This window comes from Musa acuminata, chromosome BXJ2-11, assembly GCF_036884655.1.
Source record: "Musa acuminata AAA Group cultivar baxijiao chromosome BXJ2-11, Cavendish_Baxijiao_AAA, whole genome shotgun sequence".
In the NCBI taxonomy this organism is placed as follows: Eukaryota; Viridiplantae; Streptophyta; class Magnoliopsida; order Zingiberales; family Musaceae; genus Musa; species Musa acuminata.
Window position 1 is genome coordinate 2996584 of NC_088348.1, and position 21699 is coordinate 3018282.

General features: G+C 36.7%; 1 protein-coding gene across 3 annotated transcripts in view; it reads right to left on the minus strand.

The window, feature by feature from the left end:
• Window positions 1-21699, minus strand: part of LOC135627764 (tripeptidyl-peptidase 2-like) — a 51191-nt gene that overhangs the window by 18466 nt on the left and 11026 nt on the right. For all 3 annotated transcript variants that reach the window (XR_010492693.1, XM_065134011.1, XM_065134010.1), the window contains 15 exons: window positions 19793-19943; window positions 19597-19719; window positions 17386-17469; window positions 17082-17269; window positions 11805-11979; window positions 11585-11706; window positions 11376-11455; window positions 10854-10912; window positions 9517-9671; window positions 8098-8276; window positions 4477-4589; window positions 4225-4395; window positions 952-1080; window positions 732-832; window positions 56-173 (listed from right to left, as the gene is read on the minus strand). Coding sequence is in view for 2 of the 3 variants with exons in the window: in XM_065134011.1 (XP_064990083.1) it covers window positions 56-173; window positions 732-832; window positions 952-1080; window positions 4225-4395; window positions 4477-4589; window positions 8098-8276; window positions 9517-9671; window positions 10854-10912; window positions 11376-11455; window positions 11585-11706; window positions 11805-11979; window positions 17082-17269; window positions 17386-17469; window positions 19597-19719; window positions 19793-19943 (1948 nt within the window). In the remaining variant the exon portion in view is untranslated. The remainder of the gene's footprint in view (window positions 1-55; window positions 174-731; window positions 833-951; window positions 1081-4224; window positions 4396-4476; window positions 4590-8097; window positions 8277-9516; window positions 9672-10853; window positions 10913-11375; window positions 11456-11584; window positions 11707-11804; window positions 11980-17081; window positions 17270-17385; window positions 17470-19596; window positions 19720-19792; window positions 19944-21699) is intronic.

The window sequence follows — 21699 nt, forward strand, 5'->3', positions numbered from 1 at the left end:
ACAAGAGTCAATACTATAGGAAAAAAATTCACAGAACTAAGATAAAGAAACAAACCTTGTTAGAATCTGAAATAGTATAGAACTGTGATTCAAACTTATTGTCATAAATCCGATTGTTTAAAAGTGGAATGCAGGGCTTTATTTCACCACCTTCCTCCAATTTGAATTTATAGCTGAAGACATTATAACAACAAAAATGATGTAAATATAAAAGTGACTATCTGGATGTCACATCATCTAAATCGTTTCCCATCAGTATGGTCTCAATTATAAAGAATGTCTCAAAAACAAAATGATGCCATGAACCAACACAGAGTTCAATTCTGGTTTCCAACCTGCAGACAGCCTTCCAAATATGGTGCCAAATTCTCTAAACAAAGTAAACTCTTCGATGAAAGGAAAATTAAGTGATAGACAATTTTATCAGAGTAAAAAAGTCTTCTTTGCTCACAGCAATATCTGCCCCTTTGGGTGAAGCAATTTCCATTATTCTGTCTGCAACGGGGTGATGATGCTTATTGAGTTTGATTTCCAAGGCACATTTTTGAATGTGTATATTCATGCATATACTAACAAGCTGGTAGAACAATAACAGTCTAAAGCAAGAAGAATTGTGCAACAGAATGAAGAGTAACCCCAACATACAAGGAGGTTGTTTCATTACGAAGCTGATAAAAAAGAGATTCTAATTTTGAATATTTGAATATTACATATATTAATAAAAATCTCACCTTAATGTCAACGCCATAATCTGCTTGCCAGAGGGCAATTTGTCCCGGTTTGTTCGTAAAGACCTTAGGTTAGAGTCAACAGGGCGATATGGAATTTTTAACTGCAAAAATCATGGCCATTAAAGAGGTGTAGTTACCAAATGTAACCATCTAAAAGCATTTACTGTGTTTGTTTATAGAACTTGCATGACTGACAACCCTCCCAGAAACATCAATTTACCTTGTTTAAAGCAGCAGCAGGGACAAGCTTCTCAGATGCTAAAAGAGATCTAGCAACAATTCTTGAAGGTGCCTCACTTCCATCAAGCACCAAAGCCTCTTGATTTATATTTATCCCATGAAATGCAATCTGCAGTGTCAAGCAAAATGAAACTAAGTATAGCATAAAATGTACACTAATGAATCTTTTATCCTCTTTTGTTCTTCATATTTTCCTCCAGTAGTATTTTTCATCCATCCACAATAAGAGTTGTGTCACAATTCAAAATATGTGAGAATGTAGCTAACCTTTTTCCTTGGACTATATAAATGATTGTATCAACAATTTGGGCACATAATCACCAAGAAAAATGTGGATATCAACAAAAAATAGAACATAAATGTAAATTGAATAAAAGACAATAGCTATCAAAGTATAATGGTATCAGTTAACCATAAATATACTTAGCACATCAGATAACTCAAAAGTCTATTTTACCCTATCAAATAATTTGTTTATCTTCTTTTCCTAAAGAGAAATATTAATGTACAACCAAAATTAATAAGCACTAAGCAGTGACAACAAAATTAATTGGAATGGAAGGTGCATGCTGCATAATGCATTAATTACAGGAGTGAATTTGGTTTATAGGACATGGCCAAACTGTAGTTCCCAATGTTTTTCCAACAACTCTAGAAAGTGGAATTTTCGCATATCCACATTATCAAGCATGTCCTCACTGTGATCTCAGCAGATTAGGGTATATGCTTCCATTAACAATAGATACACTAAACTTTTAACTGCAGCAACTAAAGCTAAACTTTAACTACAGCAACTAGATTTCTGTAACACTCAAATCATGCAAGATTTCATTGGAATATGACAGTTACACCTACAGGATTTGGACAAAGAAACTAGTGAAAGAAACCCATAACCAACCTAGTATGCTAGTATCAAAGATAAGTGGCACATGCTGAGTAGAACTATAAGAATAAAAATTAAAAACAATGTTCAGGGCATCATACACTGTCACATGAACATAGAGAAGTCAAGTTAGCACTCTTGTTCAAATGATCAGGTTTGACCGGGTCATGGCCACATCCAGGTTTGATTACTATGGTCCCATATCCACATTCATGCCTTATAGTTGATGATAACTCAAGTATCAAACAAAATGGTCTCTTAAAGTTTTATAACACTCCAAAGTAGATAAAATAACCTAAGCATCACTAAATACCAAGTTACAAAGACAACTACTATGTTTCATCCCAGCTAGGTCAGCCAAATGATAAAAAAAGTTGAACAATGAGAGAGAAAAGAAAAGGAACCAAGGGAGAAAATGCACACGCACGAGTGCGTGTGTGTGTGTGTGTGAGAGAGAGAGAGAGAGAGAGAGAGAGAGAGATGAGTAGGAAGTGAGTACACAGACCTTTGGAGTGAAAGTGTTTCGGTTGACACATAACTAAACCAACCAGCTAAGTTGTGACTTTACCCTCCTCTTTGCTTGGAAAAAACGAAAATATAATCAAGTCATCAACTCACTATAAAGATTTGCAGCATGAATCTTTATTTACTGGTATAACTACCAAAAAACCAAACTATGATTTGTGATTAAAATGAACACTCTTTCAATTTATTTCATGCTCTCAGATCAATGTTCTATAGAATATTAGGACATAATATCAATAATAAACTAAATAAACTACATGGAGGGAAGGCCTATATATCTAGGAAGAAAGGAAACAAAGTGAATGGTTAGGATATGAGAAGCAAAGAGAGTCAAAAAACTGATGAATTTGAGTGTGCAGTGTCAATGTTATTTTTGGAAACACAAGCCCAATCAATAGACAATGGGATGTTATGTGTCATGTATGGACTTACCAAGCCATGTTGGCACTCATCACGAGCTTTCGTGTAATTTGGACTACTTAAAAAAAAAGACACTAAGGAAAGAAAGAAGGAAAGACAGGAAGTTATACATAAATCATATAGGGAAGAGCGAAACTTCATCAATTTAAAAGAGGATGATATGCAGTTTTATGAACTCAAAATAATAATAATTGTAATGATAAACAATTATTAATAATATTAATAACAATAATAATTATCAAAGCATTTATCTAAGTCAAGCTGGCAAGATTTGGCAAGGAGTCTCAGCTAATCCTTTTTAATCAGTATATAATGTGGCAAAGTAAGTTTGTATCCAACATTTCTCAATCATCCATGGCAGTAGCTTCATACAAGATCTTACAGATATTATAAAATATTTTTGTAGATGTATTTCTTATTTAATTTAAAGGAACATGTTTGTATCCCATATTTTGGCTTGACTTCATGTATAGGCCCCTAAAAAAAGTGCTCATAATTTCTTTTTTCATATGTACAATGCTAAATCTATGCAGAGTCAAAATCCTCAACCCTCAATTCTCATCCTTGCAGCAAAGCAAAATAGACTTAGAGAAAGCTCAAAGAAAACACTGACTTACAACTTCTCTAGTTTCACTTCTATAATTCAATCAATGACATTTGAACTTAATGGTTATGGCATAGAGAAACTACTATCACATCCAGATATATCAACTTTTATTACCGCATTTGAAGTCCTTGTAATTCACTACCAAAATATTTCAGCGGTAAGACATTAAGAAAATAATTTTCGAAAGGATCAACTGACATATATGGACTAAGGAGAAATTCAAATTTTACAGGAAAAAGAACTTAGAAGTTTCCGATTGTTGTTGAAAATGGTACCAACATATTTTGATGTAAACATGAATTTCAGATTGTAATTTAACTAAAAAATTAATGCCGAATCTACAAGTTACACTTGTCTAAAAAAAACCTAAATGAATAAGACTATAATGACCAAGTCCATGAATTTGAGAAAACAAGAGATTACAAAAAGGAATAGAAAACCCGGAAAAGGACAGCAACAAACTACGGGACTTAAGAACTAGCAAACACAAAAGCAGAAATTATAAAATATTAAAATAAAGAATAAGTTAGATACTATAACATGCTTAATATCAGGTTAAAGTAAACAATCATTTTAAAATGATGCTTTCGATAGGTTGCTGCTACTTTGTAGCCAGAATCTCACCTGAAAAAGTGTCAGAGATGATGCCTCCCCCACACACCCGATGAGTGGGACCCATGTACATGGATCTTACACATCAGGTCTGTGAGAGACCACAATCAACAATATTTTTTTGGGAGTGATTTAGTCCACCTAAATAGCATCTTTCCTTTCAATAACATGCAACATAAAAGTAAAAAAATAGCTAATTGATTCACCTCAAAATCTACATGGGTAGCTTCATGGCTCCCAATTCCACTGGACCAAAACTGAGCAACAGCCAATTCCATTGTAAGACCACCCTTAACAGGAAAAGTGAATGATTTGACTGAAGGAGATGAAAATGTCACGACAACCTCCCACTTCATAGGCCGCTTTAATGGACAGATCTGCCAAGCAGCATGTTACACAATATCCAACTTGAAATCTGAAAAAATATATATTATATTTGGGTTGCAGTTGCACTGTACCTGAACTGTATCAATAAAAAACCTCCGAGCTGTATCAAATCCTGAAGTTTGCAGTGTTGCCTTAACCCAAGTAGCTCCAAATGGAACATCAATAAACCTTCTTTCGATATGACCTATCATTTTTCAAGTAGACCACAGACATGAAGACAGAAAACAAAACATAGTAGCAGACATGAATGGCATATTAGCATCTGTTCATGGGACAAAACTATGATATTAATCACATTAGTACTTGCAAAATTAAGCAAGAACCAAAAGTACCAAAAAGTGTTGTTTACAATGAATGTAACTTCTTTATTTTCATAAATAAAAACCCAGAAATTTGAATCATAGCATTCAATCAAAAAACAATTGAAAAGAGAAGACAAAAATACGAAACATGAGTGAACAACACATAGATAGCATTGAGAAATATAATCTGCAAACAGTTCATAAAAAGGACAATAAAAGCACCTTCTTATAATTATAATTTATTAAAATCCACATAGTACAAAACAAGGTTCTCAGCTTCGGTCCGTAATAGTGTACTGAGCCCTGCTCGGTACAATACATCGAGGCATACCGACGATATGCCCAAAAAGAGCTAAAACCTCCAAAAATACCTGGAGGTAATAGTCCAAAAATATCGGGGCATACCAACTGGTATAACTCGGTAACAGTCGATATCCGATAGGTACGCCTCAGTAATGGTCGGATTTCGACCGTTACCTCTCGGTACAGATCCCGCATCACCCGATACGTGGTCAAAACACTGGTACCGCCTAGTAAAGGACGGTCCACATACCAGTATCGTCTCGAACCAATACATACCGCCCGTATAGGGTGGTACACATTGAAATTGAGAACTTTGGTACAAAAAAATGAAAACAAGCATGCAACAACTACCAAACTCCTTCGCTTAGGGCACATGGCTCAGCTACCTGACTCGAAGCAGTCAGGCCAGGTTTTAACACAACTGCATCCAACCCTACAGGCTCAATGAACCATCCACACCTCATTGCCCCTGCTCAGGTTACATGCCAACGCTACCACTGCAAACGCCCAACGTCACTTAAGTTCATCCGGTTCAAGGTCCTTGCCTTACTGGAAGAGCAGAAACACAACCCTATTCCTGAGGCCTGTAGCATATTCCTCTTTCCACCTCTCATTCTAGATAATTCTGACTATTATCTAGAACGTGATGGATCCTTTCTCACTAACCGATTTACCTCATCAGAAACTTACAAGGACAACCAGTTGCTGCTGGTTCTGACAGCCATTGGGCTACAGGTGCTTTATAGGCAAAGTGTTGGGCTGTATGGGAAGGTTTACAAAGATCAAAAAGGAAGGTTTCAACAATCTTTTGGTCAAGATGGACGCTTTAGTTGATGTCAACATCTTCCGATCTCAATCTACTACACCATGGAACTTTGAGAAACCTCTGCACTGACATTTTTCTTTTGGCCAAGTCTGTAGCTGTGACTGGTTGGAGTCATATTCCCATGAAGACAATCATATACCACAACCTTGCTTGTGTACCAAGGTCCTCTAATATCCCGTGTGTTTGGGATGCTAATTCAGTTAACTCTTTTGCTATTATACTTCTCGGGAAGTCTGTTGATGTACCTGTTTTAGTTGATTGAGGATTTTCATCTTAAAAAAAAAAAAACCAAATCATTCCTCTACCTGAACAGAAGCATAAATCATAGCAAGCAAATAAAGATCCTAGAATCCTATTTCTGTAATAGAAAACAAGAGTTTGATTAACTTCTTGAAATTCTATTGCACTAGGCTTAGGTCAAGGTTAGGTATCAGTTTGATACCAATTTCAACTATTGGATCATTGCAATACCAAAATACTGGATGGTTCCCTCATCCTGGTACCAATGAACAAGATATTAAAAATTAAAAATGAACAACGAATGTACGGTTAACTAGCTATAAGACTTATAAGTACTTGGTTGAACCAACAAATATCGGTACATACATTAAGGTCCAACGGGCATTTAAAAGTTCAAACCATGGCTTAGAACTTTAGAGAATCTTAGTGATCCCTAACTTCTCAGTCTCTCCCTTGTCTCTCTCCACTCTCCTTTCAGTAGTTATTTGTGGCTCCCAGCGGAAGTAGAAGACAGCTAATTTTATAGTTGTTTTTTCCCATCCCATCTCTCCCCTCTTCCCTCTTCTTTAAATCCTACTCTCCTTTTCTTTTCGTTGTTCCTTCGTGGATCAATTGATTTAGTCAAGAATCTCAAGATAATGGCTAAAATTCAAGCTAGCAAATTTCAGGTGATAAGTCCAGAAACTTATCAATTCAGTAAGAATCTGCCATCTAATTAAGCTTACCAAAGTGTGGAGACAGCAAGAAAATGGGACAAAACGAATCTTGGCTCATCTACAGCAAAGAAATTTCCAGGTGAATGACAAAAGTGTGCATCTCTACAAGGTCAATTTTAAATGGATTGATTAGTAATCTTAGACAAGGTTTTGAATACCGGTCAATATCAGCATACTGAGCTCTGCTCAGTATAGTATGTATCGGTATGTACCATCAGAACGCCATGGCATATCGATGATACACCCTAAAACCTTAAAAATACCTCTACCTACCACGTCGGGGTGTACTGACCGGCACGTCTCAGCAACAATCAAAATCCGAAGCGGTTTCGGTCGGTATGCGTCGGTACCGATTAAAACACTAGTACCACCCGGTAGAAGGTGGTTTGCATACTAATATCCTCTCGGACCGATACATACCGCCCATACCGGGCGATACACATCGAAACATCGAAATTGAGAACCTTAGTCCTAGATCTATACATGGTCTTATCTATTTTAAGAAAGAGTTAACTGCTCTAGATTCAACATCTTTTAGTGCATAACTTCACTATGATGTGACAAAGCATAGTTTTATAGTATAGTTGGAAATAACAACTACTCAACCCCAAGCATAGTTGCAATTCCAAGTGCCATGCAACTTTGTGCTGCCAGCATGCTTATTTAACAATCCAAAGAAGTAATGTAAATCAAGTGAAAAAGATACATAAGATATTTAAGTAAGTCTTTTGCAAACTGTTATGGCCTTTCTATTTAAGAAAATTATGAATACAAAAAATGTAAAGGGCCAAGTGCTACAAGGGTTGATAGACATCTCTGTTTCAAGATATAAAAAGCTATGGATAAGAAAAATGGTCATGCAGCTCCTCAAGAGACACCAATAAGGCTAGCAAATGAAGAACAAATTGTAATTGAAAATAAAAAATGTGAATGTCAAACATTTGATGACAAGTGATATTATTTCTTCTACAAGATCAAGACTCAAAAGCAAAGCAAGAAGCCAAGAACATTACGAAAATGCTCATCATTTCATGCAAGAATTGCTGTACTTTCATGAACAAATGTCAGGATGTAACAGTGTTAACAAATCAAGTATATGCATGTTTACCCAAAGTTGGCATTGTTGCATGAAACTTAACAGATAGGTGTTGACAATAAAAGTACAACCACCTACATGGAATCCAATTAGGGGAAAGGACAATCATGCTTGACAATCTTTATAAAGATGATAAACCAGATCAAACAAGCATGCTTGACAATCTTGTATCAAGTCATCCTAACAGATTAAGTAGTGTCTTTAGTTACCTGGACGAAAGGAGACATTGGACCATGAAATTATTGGAGGCTTGCCCATCGAAGCAAGAGGCTTTATTACTGTAATAGGCACCCGGAAGAGAGGGCCACGCCATGGAGCTTTACAATCAATGCCATAGACTTCATAATAGTGTAGACCATTACTAACATTAACAGGATCCACAACTATGCTGAACAAAGACAGAATAAAATTAATTCATAGGATATGCTAACATTGCAACTAACTTAAAATAAAAGTTGAATGAGATGGAAATGCTTTGATCCATTGCTTCATAAGAGATCTTAATGTGCAGATATACATCACCAGAATCCAAGGCAGGCAATTATCAGCAAGTGGTTATATCTTAAAGACTGACCCTGTTCCAGTCTCCTCTCAAGACCAATATGGTATGTTGCAATAGTGTGGTATACTCGAATTTAATTTTAAAACACAAAAGAAAGTTGATGTGTTAGTAGAACTTCATAACTATATTACATTGTGTACCAAGAGGCAGTTGGACTAATATGGTACATAAGCATGCTCAGTACACTTAAGTATTTGAATCTATATTTATTAGCATCACAATAAGGAGAATTAATAGAATATATGTATATTACAAAGGAGGCAATTTCACAAGCTAATATTTTTCATTGACCACACAATTAAGCTTGTAAATTAATCAAAAAGCTGATAACCTACATCGTCAATAAAAATTTTGGTTCAATGCTGATACCAGTCCTAGAGAGAGCACCATGAAGTAAGTACCTACTGCTATACCATGTTGGTACAGGTTGGTGTTGACCAAACCACTGCATGCACTTTGAAGTATTTTCTCAAATAAATCATGACTTTGGAATATAATATAAGTGCACATAAAACTAAATACAAACATCCTAAGCACAAATTAATAATTGCATTCCACATCATATAAAAATACACACAAATAGCACAAGTATTCAGCAAAAAAAATATAATGCTAGCCATTTTAAATTATCAGAAATAGACATTTTTGGTACAAAAATAAATGGTTAGAGACAAATTTGAAGTCTCAATGATCTTTATCTGCAAAAACAGAGCATTATTCTTGGGAAAAAATTCTCTAATTCAAAAGTCAGAGAAAAAAGAGCCGAAAAAAAAAACGAATATATACATAGTGGGCTATAGTCCTAAGAAAGTAGGTTTAAAAAATTTAGGGATCTACCTATTGAAAATGGCAAGTCCTCAGTAAAGAATGAAAAACAGTGCTTCCTTGTTCCTAATTCCCTTCTGATAAATTAGTTTCAATGAAGAAGTTAACAAGGAGAAGTTGGCCACCATTAATATCATATTGATATTTTCTTATTCAGGTGTACTAATGCAAAAAATATAATGATTCCCAAAGAAACAACATAAGCAAATTAGGCACATTTCTAAAAAGGATTCAGACTAACTTGAAGCTACGCCCATTATGTGTCAGCATCAAATATTCAGGTGCACGGATGACCGACTCTTCACTTGAATGCAATTCAATACACTCCTCAAATGGAACCAATTCCTCCAAATTACTTGCGTCCTCATGGAACTTCGGCTCAATTTGAACAGTCCACTGGATGGATATAAATATTATCTTTAGCTTCTTCCAGAATAAAATAAGAGACAACATAAATTCAAGTAAAAAAGTACGTGTAATAAATACCAAGTACAATTTTTTTACACTAAATAATGGCAAGTTATTGATCTTTAAGGTTAATGAATCAAATCCTTAAGGAAAATTACTTCTAATAAACCACCAACAAAAAGCATGCAGTACTTGGTAAAGATTGGTAGTTTAATACAGGACACAATCAATGAGTAGTAAATTACCTTATCTGCCAACAACACTACAGCTATTTCTAATATTTGGGTAGGACTATTGTTGTAGTACACTATGCACTAAAAGTTCAATCCATGAAAGGAAATGTGTTAACTACCGAAAGATTTTTCTGTGAGGACTAAGTGCAGCCTTTTTACTTGAGGTGATGCCTATTGAGAATAGGTATGTGCTCCATAGTCTTCCAATCCCCATTTGCTAACATTCTTTAAGTAATTTATAGAAATAATAATATATTTACAATCAGTCTTCTATAAAGATACTTTATTCTACCCATCTTTTCACTAAAGTCTCAGCTGAATTATTCTCACCATCAGTGTTCTCATCCTCCTCTGCTTCTCCTCTCCCCTCCCGCAGCTTGCCGCTGCTACTGTCACCCGCCGGTACTCTTCTACCCCTCATCCTCCTCGTCCCCCCTCCCCCTTCTTGGTACCACAGTACAATCAACATACCATGTGTTAGTATGCCAGTTCAAACGGGACTTTACCAGTCCGGCTAGGTACCAGTTTGTAACCAAAATCCGAAATTGTAATCCTGGGCCTAAAGGCCCTACACAACCTTAACAATTTCTGGTCTTCCTCTTAACTGTTGCAACCCCAACTTACTAAGAAGGTCTTTACCATTATTTATATTTTAAATTTATACACAACTTCAGATATAACAAATAAAATTGCTTCAAAGCAGTTACTTGATAGCAAGCGATCAATTTTGGTTCCTAAATGTTGCATCCATGCCATTTCATCTAGCATGGCATGCATGGAACGGATATAGTGCCAGTGTCAGCAAATGCTAGTGCACTGAATTCATACCAGGATGACACTTTAAAACTTGATAATAGGATGCATCAGGATGATAAAATTAACTACATATTAAAAAAAAGACATGACAGAAAATTGTAGAAAGCATATAATGGCTCACCTCACTAGCTTGTTCGCAAGCATTGGGTCCTCTCAAATAGATTCCTCGAAATGTAGGAGCTGTCATCCATGAGAAGTTTAAACAAGAAAACCACTTTTACCTTCATTCTCTAAATTGTTATGCTAAAATTTGGAAATCTGGTTTCTTCATAACGTAATACTTGCATAATCTTTCCATGTGCTTCGATAAAAGGTACCTCTAGGCATTAATGTTGACAAATACATATGATTACTTATTTCTAACCTCTTGGGTCAAGTTGCATTTGTTCTGTTTTTACATAGAGAAGAAGCATTCATTTATAGCAGCATTGCACTTAAAGCAAGTATAAATCATAAAACTTTAGTGAGATAGACTTAAGAGTTAAGATAACATTTCAAAGCCAGAACAATTATATTAAAGAATATGAACATAAACCATTGATTCTCAATTTACATGAACTGTCTTGAAGAATATGAACATACACCATTGATTCTCAATTTACATGAACTGAAACCAAACAGAAGAAATAAGTGATTGACTTACTTGATTTCCCTGCATGATTAACTGTAATCTTATAGGAAACAGATGGCAAATCCTTAGACATCTTAGCATATTCATATGCCCTGCCACACATTCAGTAAAGCCATAAGCCTTCAAAGGTTTTTAAAACTATGAATAAGCATTTCTCAGCAATATGTTTAAATAAAAGCCAGCAGGAAACAGGAAAAATAGCAAGAAACAGATTAACTGACTTATCAATCTGCATGAGCCCCTGGCCTGTGGTTAGCTTCTCTTCAGCCGCATCACCTATAGAAGCTGTAGTGTTTTCCAATGCTCTCCGCACGACGTATGGACTTACATTAATACTTTCAGCCTAAGAACTCATAGGTTAAGATTTTTTTTTTTTCATATATGTTAATCTACAGAGGTCAGCTCGCATGAACAAAGCAACAAAAGGAACACACTACAAACCTTCATTGCACTAACGAGAAGAGCAACCCCTCCACATGCAGATGGTGATGCCATTGAAGTTCCATTCATGAGCATGCGTCTCTGCAGAGTCCATGTCGGTACTGGTGCCACCGCTCCACCAGGAGCACTTATGCACACACCCAAATCGCCATCAGCTGTTGGACCTCTACTAGACCTGTAAAATCTCGAGAACACTCCAAAGTGAATAAAAAATGTTAATGGACTATAAACAATCAATGTGCACTAGCAAAAATACAAAAGGTTTTTCTAGAATAAAACACTAATATTACCATTTTCTTATAAAAAGAAAAGTTTTAAATAACAGTCAAATGTCAGTTCCAGCATACAATCAGACCAGTATGGTAACGATATATCAGGTGATATCAACCTGTACTGTCCAATATCATTACAATAAAATTAAAATTCAGGTATTGAAGTATATGGTCTGGAACCAGTCCTTGGTTGCACCTGTAAATACTGATTCGTATCTATTGGTCCAACTAATATCTGAAAGAGACTCCTCAATACATACTTGCAATATGATCCACAAAATGCCTAAATATTCAAAAGCCACCACCAGTGATCAGGTCAATGTTATAGTAAGACTGAAAAGCAATGATTGCAAAAGGCGCTCGGGCGCTCGCCTAGGCGCTCGGGCGAGGCGAGGCGAGGCCCGAGCGCCTCGCTAATGTCCCAAGCGGCGCGCTTCAAACAGGCGCCGCCTGGGCGCTCGCCCGAGCCCAGGCGCTGGGCGTTTCGGGCGAGCGCCTGGGTAAACCAAGGCGACCGAACCAGAATTTTAGGTCTGGTTCGGTCCTGGTTCGGTTGTTAGTTGGTTCAATCGAACCAACTAAACCGATATAACCCAAACCCAAACCCTAACCCTAACCCAACACTAACCTGCTGCCGCTGCCGCTCTCGATCCCGATCCCGATCGCGATCTCGTCGCTCGCTGTCGTTGCTCCCATTGCCGTTGCTCGCCGCTGTCGCTGCTCGCGCCTCCCGCGAGCCCTCCCGCGAGCCTTCCCGCTGCTCGCGCCTCCCGCGAGCTCTCTCGCTGCTCGCGCCTCCCGCGAGCCTTCCCGCTGCTCGTGCCTCCCTTGAGCCCTCCCGCTGCTCATGCCTCCCGTGAGCCCTCCCGCTGCTCGCGCCTCCCTCGAGCCTTCCCGCTGCTCGCGCCTCCCTTGAGCCCTCCCGTTGCTCACGCCTCCCGCTGCTCGTGCCTCTCGCGAGCCCTCTCGCCTCCTGCGAGCCCTCCCACGAGCCTTCCCGCTGCTCGTGCCTCCCTCGAGGCCTCCCGCTGCTCGCGCCTTCCGCTCCCTTTCCCTTTCCCGCTACCGCCGCTCGCTGCTGCTGCCGCTGCCGCCGCTCGCCGCTGCTGCTTCCTCGTTTCTCCTCAGTATACTCTTAATATTAAGTTTATTTGAATTTTAAAATGATTAATTTTCTGTTAATAGATTAATAATATATTATTTTGATTTTAATGTTGTTAATTTTTATTTATTTGAAATTATTGTTAGGTTTCAACAAAAATGGCAAGTGTAGAGAGCAACTCAATAGAGTCTCCAACGGTATCAAAAAAAGATCCTGCATGGAAGTATAATTATTTGAAGGATCCGAAAGATCCTAATGCAGTGACTTGCATATTCTGCGATAAGACTACCAGAGGTGGTATTTTTCGTGCAAAACAACATCTAGTAGGAAATTTCAAGAATACAGCAGCTTGCAAAAAATGTCCACCTAAGGTAAAAGAAGAGTTGCTGAATTATATGAATGAAAAGAAGATACAAAAGAATGAATCTTATGGGAATTTACCAGAAGACAATGTTGAACATCTCAGGGATGAAGAAGAAGATTATTCTGCAAGTATTAACCCAAGTGAAAAAAAAGTATACGACAAAAAAGGAAAAGAAGTTATGAGTACTAAGAAAGGTAGAAAAGGACCGATGGATCTATATATGCTTCAAGGATCCTAGAAACAACAAGGGCAAGCAGGAGGCTCAAAATTGAGACAAACAAATATAAGTGATGCTTGTGATAAAGAAATAAGAGGAAGAACAATTCAGCACATTACTCGCTTCTTCTATCAGGCTGGTCTTCCCCTTAGTACAACTCGTTTAGACAGTTTTAAGGATATGATTGAAGCTATTGGAAGATATGGTGCAGGATTAAAACCTCCAAGTTATTATGAGATGCGAGTTCCATTGCTGCAAAAAGAGTTGAATTATACAAATGACTTACTAAAGGGTTATAAAGAATCATGGGCAACACATGGTTGCTCTATTATGTCAGATGTTTGGACTGACAGTAGGCGCAGGAGTATAATTAATTTTATGGTTAATTGTTCTTTAGGGACTATGTTTGTGAAGTCAATAGATGCTTCATCTTTTGTAAAATATGTTGACAAGATATATGATTTACTTGACAACTTTGTGGAAGAAATTGGAGAACAAAATATCGTTCAAATCATAACCGACAATGGAAGCAACTATGTTTTAGCTGGTAATATTCATCTTTTGATTTTGTTAATTATTTTATCTTCAATTAAGTGTGTTAAACTCTTAAGTCTTATCATTTTTGTTATCCTTTGTCTCAGGTAAATTGCTTGAATCAAAAAGACAACACTTGTATTGGACTCCATGTGCAGCACATTGTATTGATTTAATGTTGGAAGATATTGGAAAGATCTTAGAAATCAAGAAAACCTTAGAAAGGGCAATTTTTGTTGTTGGATTTCTTTATAATCACATTGGGGCTTTGAATATGATGAGAGAATTTACAGGGAATAAAGAATTAGTGAGACATGGTGTTACCCGATTTGCTACTTTATTCTTGGCATTACAGAGCGTGCATCGTCAAAAACATACTCTGAGAAATATGTTTACCTCTGAGAAATGGGTGACAAGTAAACGGGCAAAAGAAGCAAAAGGCAAGAGGGCTGCTGATATCATCTTAATGCCATCCTTTTGGAATCATGTAGTTTATATATTAAAGGTAATGGGCTCTCTTGTTCGAGTCCTTCGGTTGGTGGATAATGAAAATAAGCCTGTAATGGGATATATTTATGAGGCTATGGATAGAGCAAAAGAGACGATTAAAAGATCTTTTAATAAAAATGAAGAAAAATATGAGAAAATTTTTACAATCATTGACGAAAGAGGAATTGTCAACTTCATCGTCCCTTACATGCAGCAGGATATTATTTGAACCCTGAATTCTTTTATAAGATTAAATCTGTTGGATTTGATGCAGAAGTTTTGGGTGGGTTATATCAGTGTGTTGTAAGATTAGTTCCCAGCATTGAGATTCAAGATAAGATTATTCATGAATTATCTTTATATAAAAATGCTGAAGGTCTTTTTGGAATTCCAATTGGCGTTCGATCCAGGACAACTACCTCTCCAGGTATTAATAATTTGATATAATTAATTTCATATATATTATGTTACTATGTTATTACTAATAATAACATAAATTTTGCAGCTGAACGGTGGAGTCTATTTGGAAATTTCACTCCGAACTTACAGAAATTTGCTATCAAAGTACTTAGTTTGACATGTAGTGCTTCAGGTTGTGAGCGAAATTGGAGTGTCTTTGAGCATGTAAGTATTACTAAATATTTTTATTTTAATTAATTTATTTATTTAGATATATATATTAATATATTTTTAAATTATATGACATGACAGATTCACTCGAAGAGAAGAAATCGGTTAGAACATCAACGATTGCACGATCTTGTTTACATAAAGTATAATCAAGCTTTGAAGACTCGTCATGATTTGAAAAATAGATTTGATTCAATCTCATTGCAAGATATTGATGATTCAAATGAGTGGTTAGTAGGAGAAATAGGTGCTAACTTGCAAGATGCTGAAGACGAGCTTGTATTTGAAGATGATAGATTGACGTGGGGAGATGTGGCAAGAGCTTCAGGTGCTGGAGAATTACGAACATATACAAGACAGATGTCAAAGAGAAAAATGAGTGCAAAAGCATCAAGCTCGGCTTCTGCTATTGTTGAAGACATAGAGAATGAAACATATCTTGATGAAGAGGAAGGAATCGAAGAACAAGAGGAAGAAGACGAATTCAATAAAGATGATTTGTGTGAAAATGACGATAATATTGATTATGATGAATGACTTTGATGTAAAATTTTAATGTTTTGAATTTTGAAACTTTTTGTTAATGTGACATTGTGATTTTGTATCTTAGATTTTCTTAATTTAATAGCATATTTTTATTTAAAATTTTAAATAATTATATTTATTAATTATATTATATATTTTTATATTTTAGCGCCTCGCTTCGCTCGGGCGAGCGCCTCGGGCGTTTTTGGACCTTGGCGCCTAGCGCTTTTTAAATCACTGCTGAAAAGATCTCCCTTTTAGCATCCAAAGGCAACAGATACTCTAAAAAATTAAAAGAAGTGCATTCCAAACTTAAAAGCAAAATTTGAACACAAAGGACACCATTGAGGAGCGAAAGATCATGTACAAGGCCAATGGTTAAGTTGATTACTGGGCCAACCTTGCCATTTACACATATTAACCTAGCAAAGGTATTACACCACACTACCAAAACTTGCATCACTTTTTGAAGGAAGTATTGCAAAATCTACAGTTGAAATTTAAAATTAAAAGAACAAACAACAAATTCACACATCAAATAGGAAAATTCTAAATGACACAAAACGATATGAAAAACAAAAACAAATAATTAAGGGCCTGTTTAGTTGTGTTCTCAAAATATTATTCTTCAAACCAACTCTATAAAGACAAAGAATGGTTTTCTATTTTTTACTAATTGAAAATTTGTTTGAAAAAAAATTGCCCTTAGAAACATCTTTTTTGAAAAAAGGCTTCTTGTTACTACTGCCTTCCAGCCAGCAGTACTGTAGGTCCATTCAGAGAACTCCATGGAAAAAATTTTAGATCCCTACTTCCCTAGCATGTACAGTGCATCTCTAAATTCCAAGATCAGGGCCATAAGAAATTACCATGTATATTCCAACCCATCAACTGGAGGGTCAACAACACAATATTATTCTTGAAACCAACTCTATAAAGACAAAGAATGGTTTTCTATTTTTTGTTTGAAAAAAATTGCCCCTAGAAACATCTTTTTTAGAAAAAGGCTTCTTGTTACTACTGCCTTCCGGCCAACAACACTGTAGATTCATTCAGAGAACTCCATGGAAAAATTTTAGATCCCTACTTCCCAAGTATGTACGGTACATCTCTAAATTCCGAGATCAGGGCCACAAGAAATTACCATGTATATTCCAACCCATCAACTGGAGGGTCAACAACACAATGAGCTCCAGCTGCCATGGCAGGGGAGACATAAGCACCAACACCTATTATGCTTGAACTAGTGCCACCTGGTGCACCTACAGTGGTTAACGCAGGTCCACTGTTCCCAGCACTGCTAATGAATATTAGACGGTGCTTGTCTACAACCTGAGGATACAGTTTGGCATTCAGTTACTGCAAGCAAAATAGCCAAATACTAAAGTAACCCAAAAGGTGAGGGGGCTATAATTTGAGCATAGCAGGCATGGTTCAAAAGATACTACCTCATTAACAAGGTCAACAAATCGCCCATAATCAGGAAGCAGTGTAGGCTCCCCATAACTCATATTAATGAGATCACATTTATGCTGCAACATTTATATAAAATATGTCAAGAAGCCATTTCAGAGATTGAAGTGCAAAAAATTCTGAGCCACTCGAAGCACTTGTAAGAAACATTTCAACAGTGTGCAGACATGCCTAGTTAATATGTTATTAGTTGGAATAAAAGATGTTATCAGGAGAACTGTACAGAAGTAGGAGAAAATGCTTAGACATATATCTTACAAAATTTGAGACATAGTGCAACTGACATTATGATACTCACAAAGATATGGTGAACCATAATGATTCTGAAAGACATAATGTGAGGATATGTTCATTCAAACCACTACTGTACCTTGAGCAAAAGAACAATAAAGAAAGTAAACTAAACCCAAGCTACATAGTTAACAAAGATGTATCAATCAATTTAGCAGAAAATAAACATAAATAATGTCTTATGGCTTATAAACACTTGTATATATATATATACATCCCACTAAATGATTTTGTGTGAATTATTCCTTAATCCACATCATTCTACAAAATCCCACAAAATTTATACCTATAGATTCATATTGCTAATGTTTCTAGAACTTGCCTCACCATTATCTCTCACGTTAGGACTCGACACTGATTAGACTCAGAAAAGGCCTCTACAACTCCCAAAAATGTAAACTAGAAATATTGATGAAATTAATCCAAATATACTGATAACATAAATTAAAAATTTTATTAAGATGAGATATCGGTTAGACTTCTTTCTACTGTATGTTGGAATCTTATTAAAAATGAAGTTTTGCACCATTTGAAGTCCTTATCTTCATTTTTTTTCCTTCTCTTGTACTTTCTCCTGACTTCTCGCCTTTTAATTTCTTCCATACACTTGTCTCTACCTGTTGATTGGGTTGTAGAAATATCATCGCCCATATGAGAGGTCATAGGGTCGATATTCCAATATACACATGCTATATGCTTTCTGCACTGTCCAGCAGATGGTTCCCCTCCACAAGCTTTGTGCGTTAAGTAGGCCCAGTGGGCTGCATATCCAAGAGAATCTTTGTTGCCTAGTTGTGAGGTCAAATGTCCTCACGTAGAAGAGAGAGAGAGAGAGAGAGAGAGAAACCTCTGTCTCTCCTTTCATATTGTTAACCAACTTTAATGTTCCAGATTTAATATTTTTTATCAATTCACCGATCAACAGATATGGAAAAAAAAGAAAAATCAAATTGGAATATTATGGGTCACATATTTTTTATCAATTCACTCATCAAGAGTAGTGCTCATTTGGCCTAGAACTGATGACCAGCACTAGACCATACCTGTATTGTACCGATTTGATCGAGGACCGATCTCGATAGCAGATCAAGATGTTAATCTTTGGTACTATGTACTGTTATAAGTCTCGAACTTTAACTAAAAGCCCAGATCATAAACTAGGAGCATTCTTGAATATAGAAACTAACACTTGGTTTTAACCAAGTTTGCTCGAGTACAGTTCATTTTATTTGGCAAAGTTTGATGCAAGCACATTCTCTCACCAAGAACATGTTCAATTGCAAAGGAGATAAGTAAAAACACTTGCATAGCAGCCACTATGATAATTGCTGGTGCAGCATCTGAGCATCTTATGTTAGGTTAAAAACAAAGCAATAATCCCTAGGTGACTAAACAAAGGCAGTTAGGATCAGTAAAGGGATTAAGCTAGCAATTGATCCATCCTAGTCAGCACAAGTACATATTACCTGCATTCTTCATGTGATGAAAACAAAAACCTTGCTTTTTATCATGTCAATTATAATGGAAATCATATATTATTTCCATCATGAGTTGGCCTGTAAATCTTCATTAATAAGTGAAAGCATAATATCAAGAAATTTGAAGAAATACTTCACAAATTTGCATTAAATTCATAATCAATAAAAGAACTGTTATCTTTCAATAATTAAGCCTTCTAACTGCTGGTTGGTACACCCAAAAAAATAACAAACTTGTTCAATCTACAAGCATATAAGTAGCCAGACGAACTCATAAATGCAGTGCAACACACCCTATACAGAAGTATTAAATTCCTCAAGTAAAATCATAATCATCATCCAACCAAACACAATAAATTGAAGATCAGCATCATCACAATTTCATAAATTGAACACATTTATGAAAAGTAAGGCTACCTCCACTGCAGCTATTAATGCTCGAGTCAAACCAGTCCCTGTTTCCATGGAGCCTAAGCGTGCATCCCCAATCTTACATGAAATCAATTGGGCTCCCGGAGCAACTCCATTTAGCAAAGGTTCCTGATGATGATTGTTTGGTAAAAAAAACAGATAATTTCTTGTATTAAAAAGTGGATTATTAAATTGAAGATACCTCAGGATGGTAGGCAGTAGCAATGCCAGCAACATGGGTTCCATGAGGTGAGCAATCTGTTACTATACTTACAAGATTGCCATCATCATAAACATTTGTAACAAACGAGCAAGCATCCAGCTTGCTAAAAATACCAAATTTCCGCTCATTCCTGCACATATTTCCACCAGTTATGTACTCCAATAAATAAGTTCTGTGCAGGTTTCAAAAACTCTTTTATTTACATATTGCAGTAACAAAATTGTGCCCACCGAAAAAGGAAGACATTGAAATTGGAAAGTGACATCATCCTTAGCATTAGGCAAAAACTACAAGAAAAAGGTAAAACTAATATTTTCTGAACAGGAATGAGATGGAAGAGAGCTCATAACTTGAAAAAAACATAATAAGTTAAATGACTTCTCGTCATGCTGAAACTCTTTATAAGAGAGATAAGAGTGATTAGCTACAAGCCTATAATGCAAGTTCAACTGAACCTATTTAGTGTAAGCAAATAAAGAATGTTTGATATGACGTTCCAAAAGGAAAGTCGAATCTGAAAGAGAGCTAGATAGCTTATAAGGCTTATGGTGATCTGAGAGTAACTATTGTTGAATCCCGGATTTTGATGATGAAATCAATTGATGAGTTTATGGACTAATAAACGTTTGAGATTAGTGACGCTGATGAAAATTTAATCATGGACTTGAACCATCGGAAGGCAAATCGTTGAAGTAGGAGACTTAGACGTTGGGTCGGAGAGTATCATGTCGAGATTGGACGTCGGGCCGGAGGATTGGTCGACGTGCCGGAGGATGAATTTTATGCCATGAGTTCAGACATCGGGCCAGAAGGATCGGGTATTGCACCAAGAAGATCGGATGTTATGGGAGGTCAACATATCGATGGATCGGGCAATACACCAAAGGAAAGAACGATGCGTCAGAGGTTTGAACGAAGTGTCAAATGAATAGATGACATGTCGGACAACGTACTAAAGGCTTCATGACTGTAATTAGATTTATTGAGTCTTAATCGAAGTCGTTTAGAGTCTAGTTGAGTTGGTTTTGATGCGTAACCATGCTAACTTAATTAGGAGACCATTAGGCCTGAACTAGAGTCGAATTGGGCCTGTTGGAAGGCCAATTCAGAGACCTGGAGTCGGGCTGGGCGATGGTACCGCCTATGAGTTGGAAAGCATGGACTGTGCTTTTCCGAAAATCTCGACGGTAGTACCGCCCAGGCAGGCGATGGTACTGCCAGAGTCCAAGTTCCCAAGCTCTGTCTTGCGATAGTACCACCCAGGCAGGCAGTGGTACCGCCAGAGCCCAGGTTCCCAGGTTCTGTACGGTGGTAGTACCGCCCGACGCAAGCGGTAGTACCACTAGTACCCCAAAAACAAGGGATTTAAATTTTTGGCTCCATTTTTAAAACCATTTTTGGTCTATAAATACCCCACTCACGCTTGCTTGGTGAAAGCATGAAAACCTTGTGATTTGAAGTGTGTAAACTCTCTTGAAAAGTGTTGAGTCTCTTCCTCTTTAAATTTAGAGATCATTCTAAGAGAGGTGTGAGGTTTTCTTGTAAAAGAGATGTGTGAGGGTTCTCTCCTAAGCCTGTGAAAAGAAAAAAGAGTTGTAACAAGGGTAATTGATCTTCGCCCATTGAAAAAAAGATCGGTAGTGAAAATCGGTGGCCTCGAGGGAAGAGGAATCAGGAGTAGACTAGGTCGGGACGACTGAACCACTATAAATCTAGTTTGCATTTCTCTTCAGACTTTTTCTTGCTATTACTAACTGATTTTGTTGCTCACTACCCTTTCTCACATTCTAAGTTAAATGCATTTCCAATACGTATTTTTTATCGAAAATTTTCAAATCGTAACTTTATTCCAAAAGCACTAATTCACCCCCCCTCTTAGTGCCTTT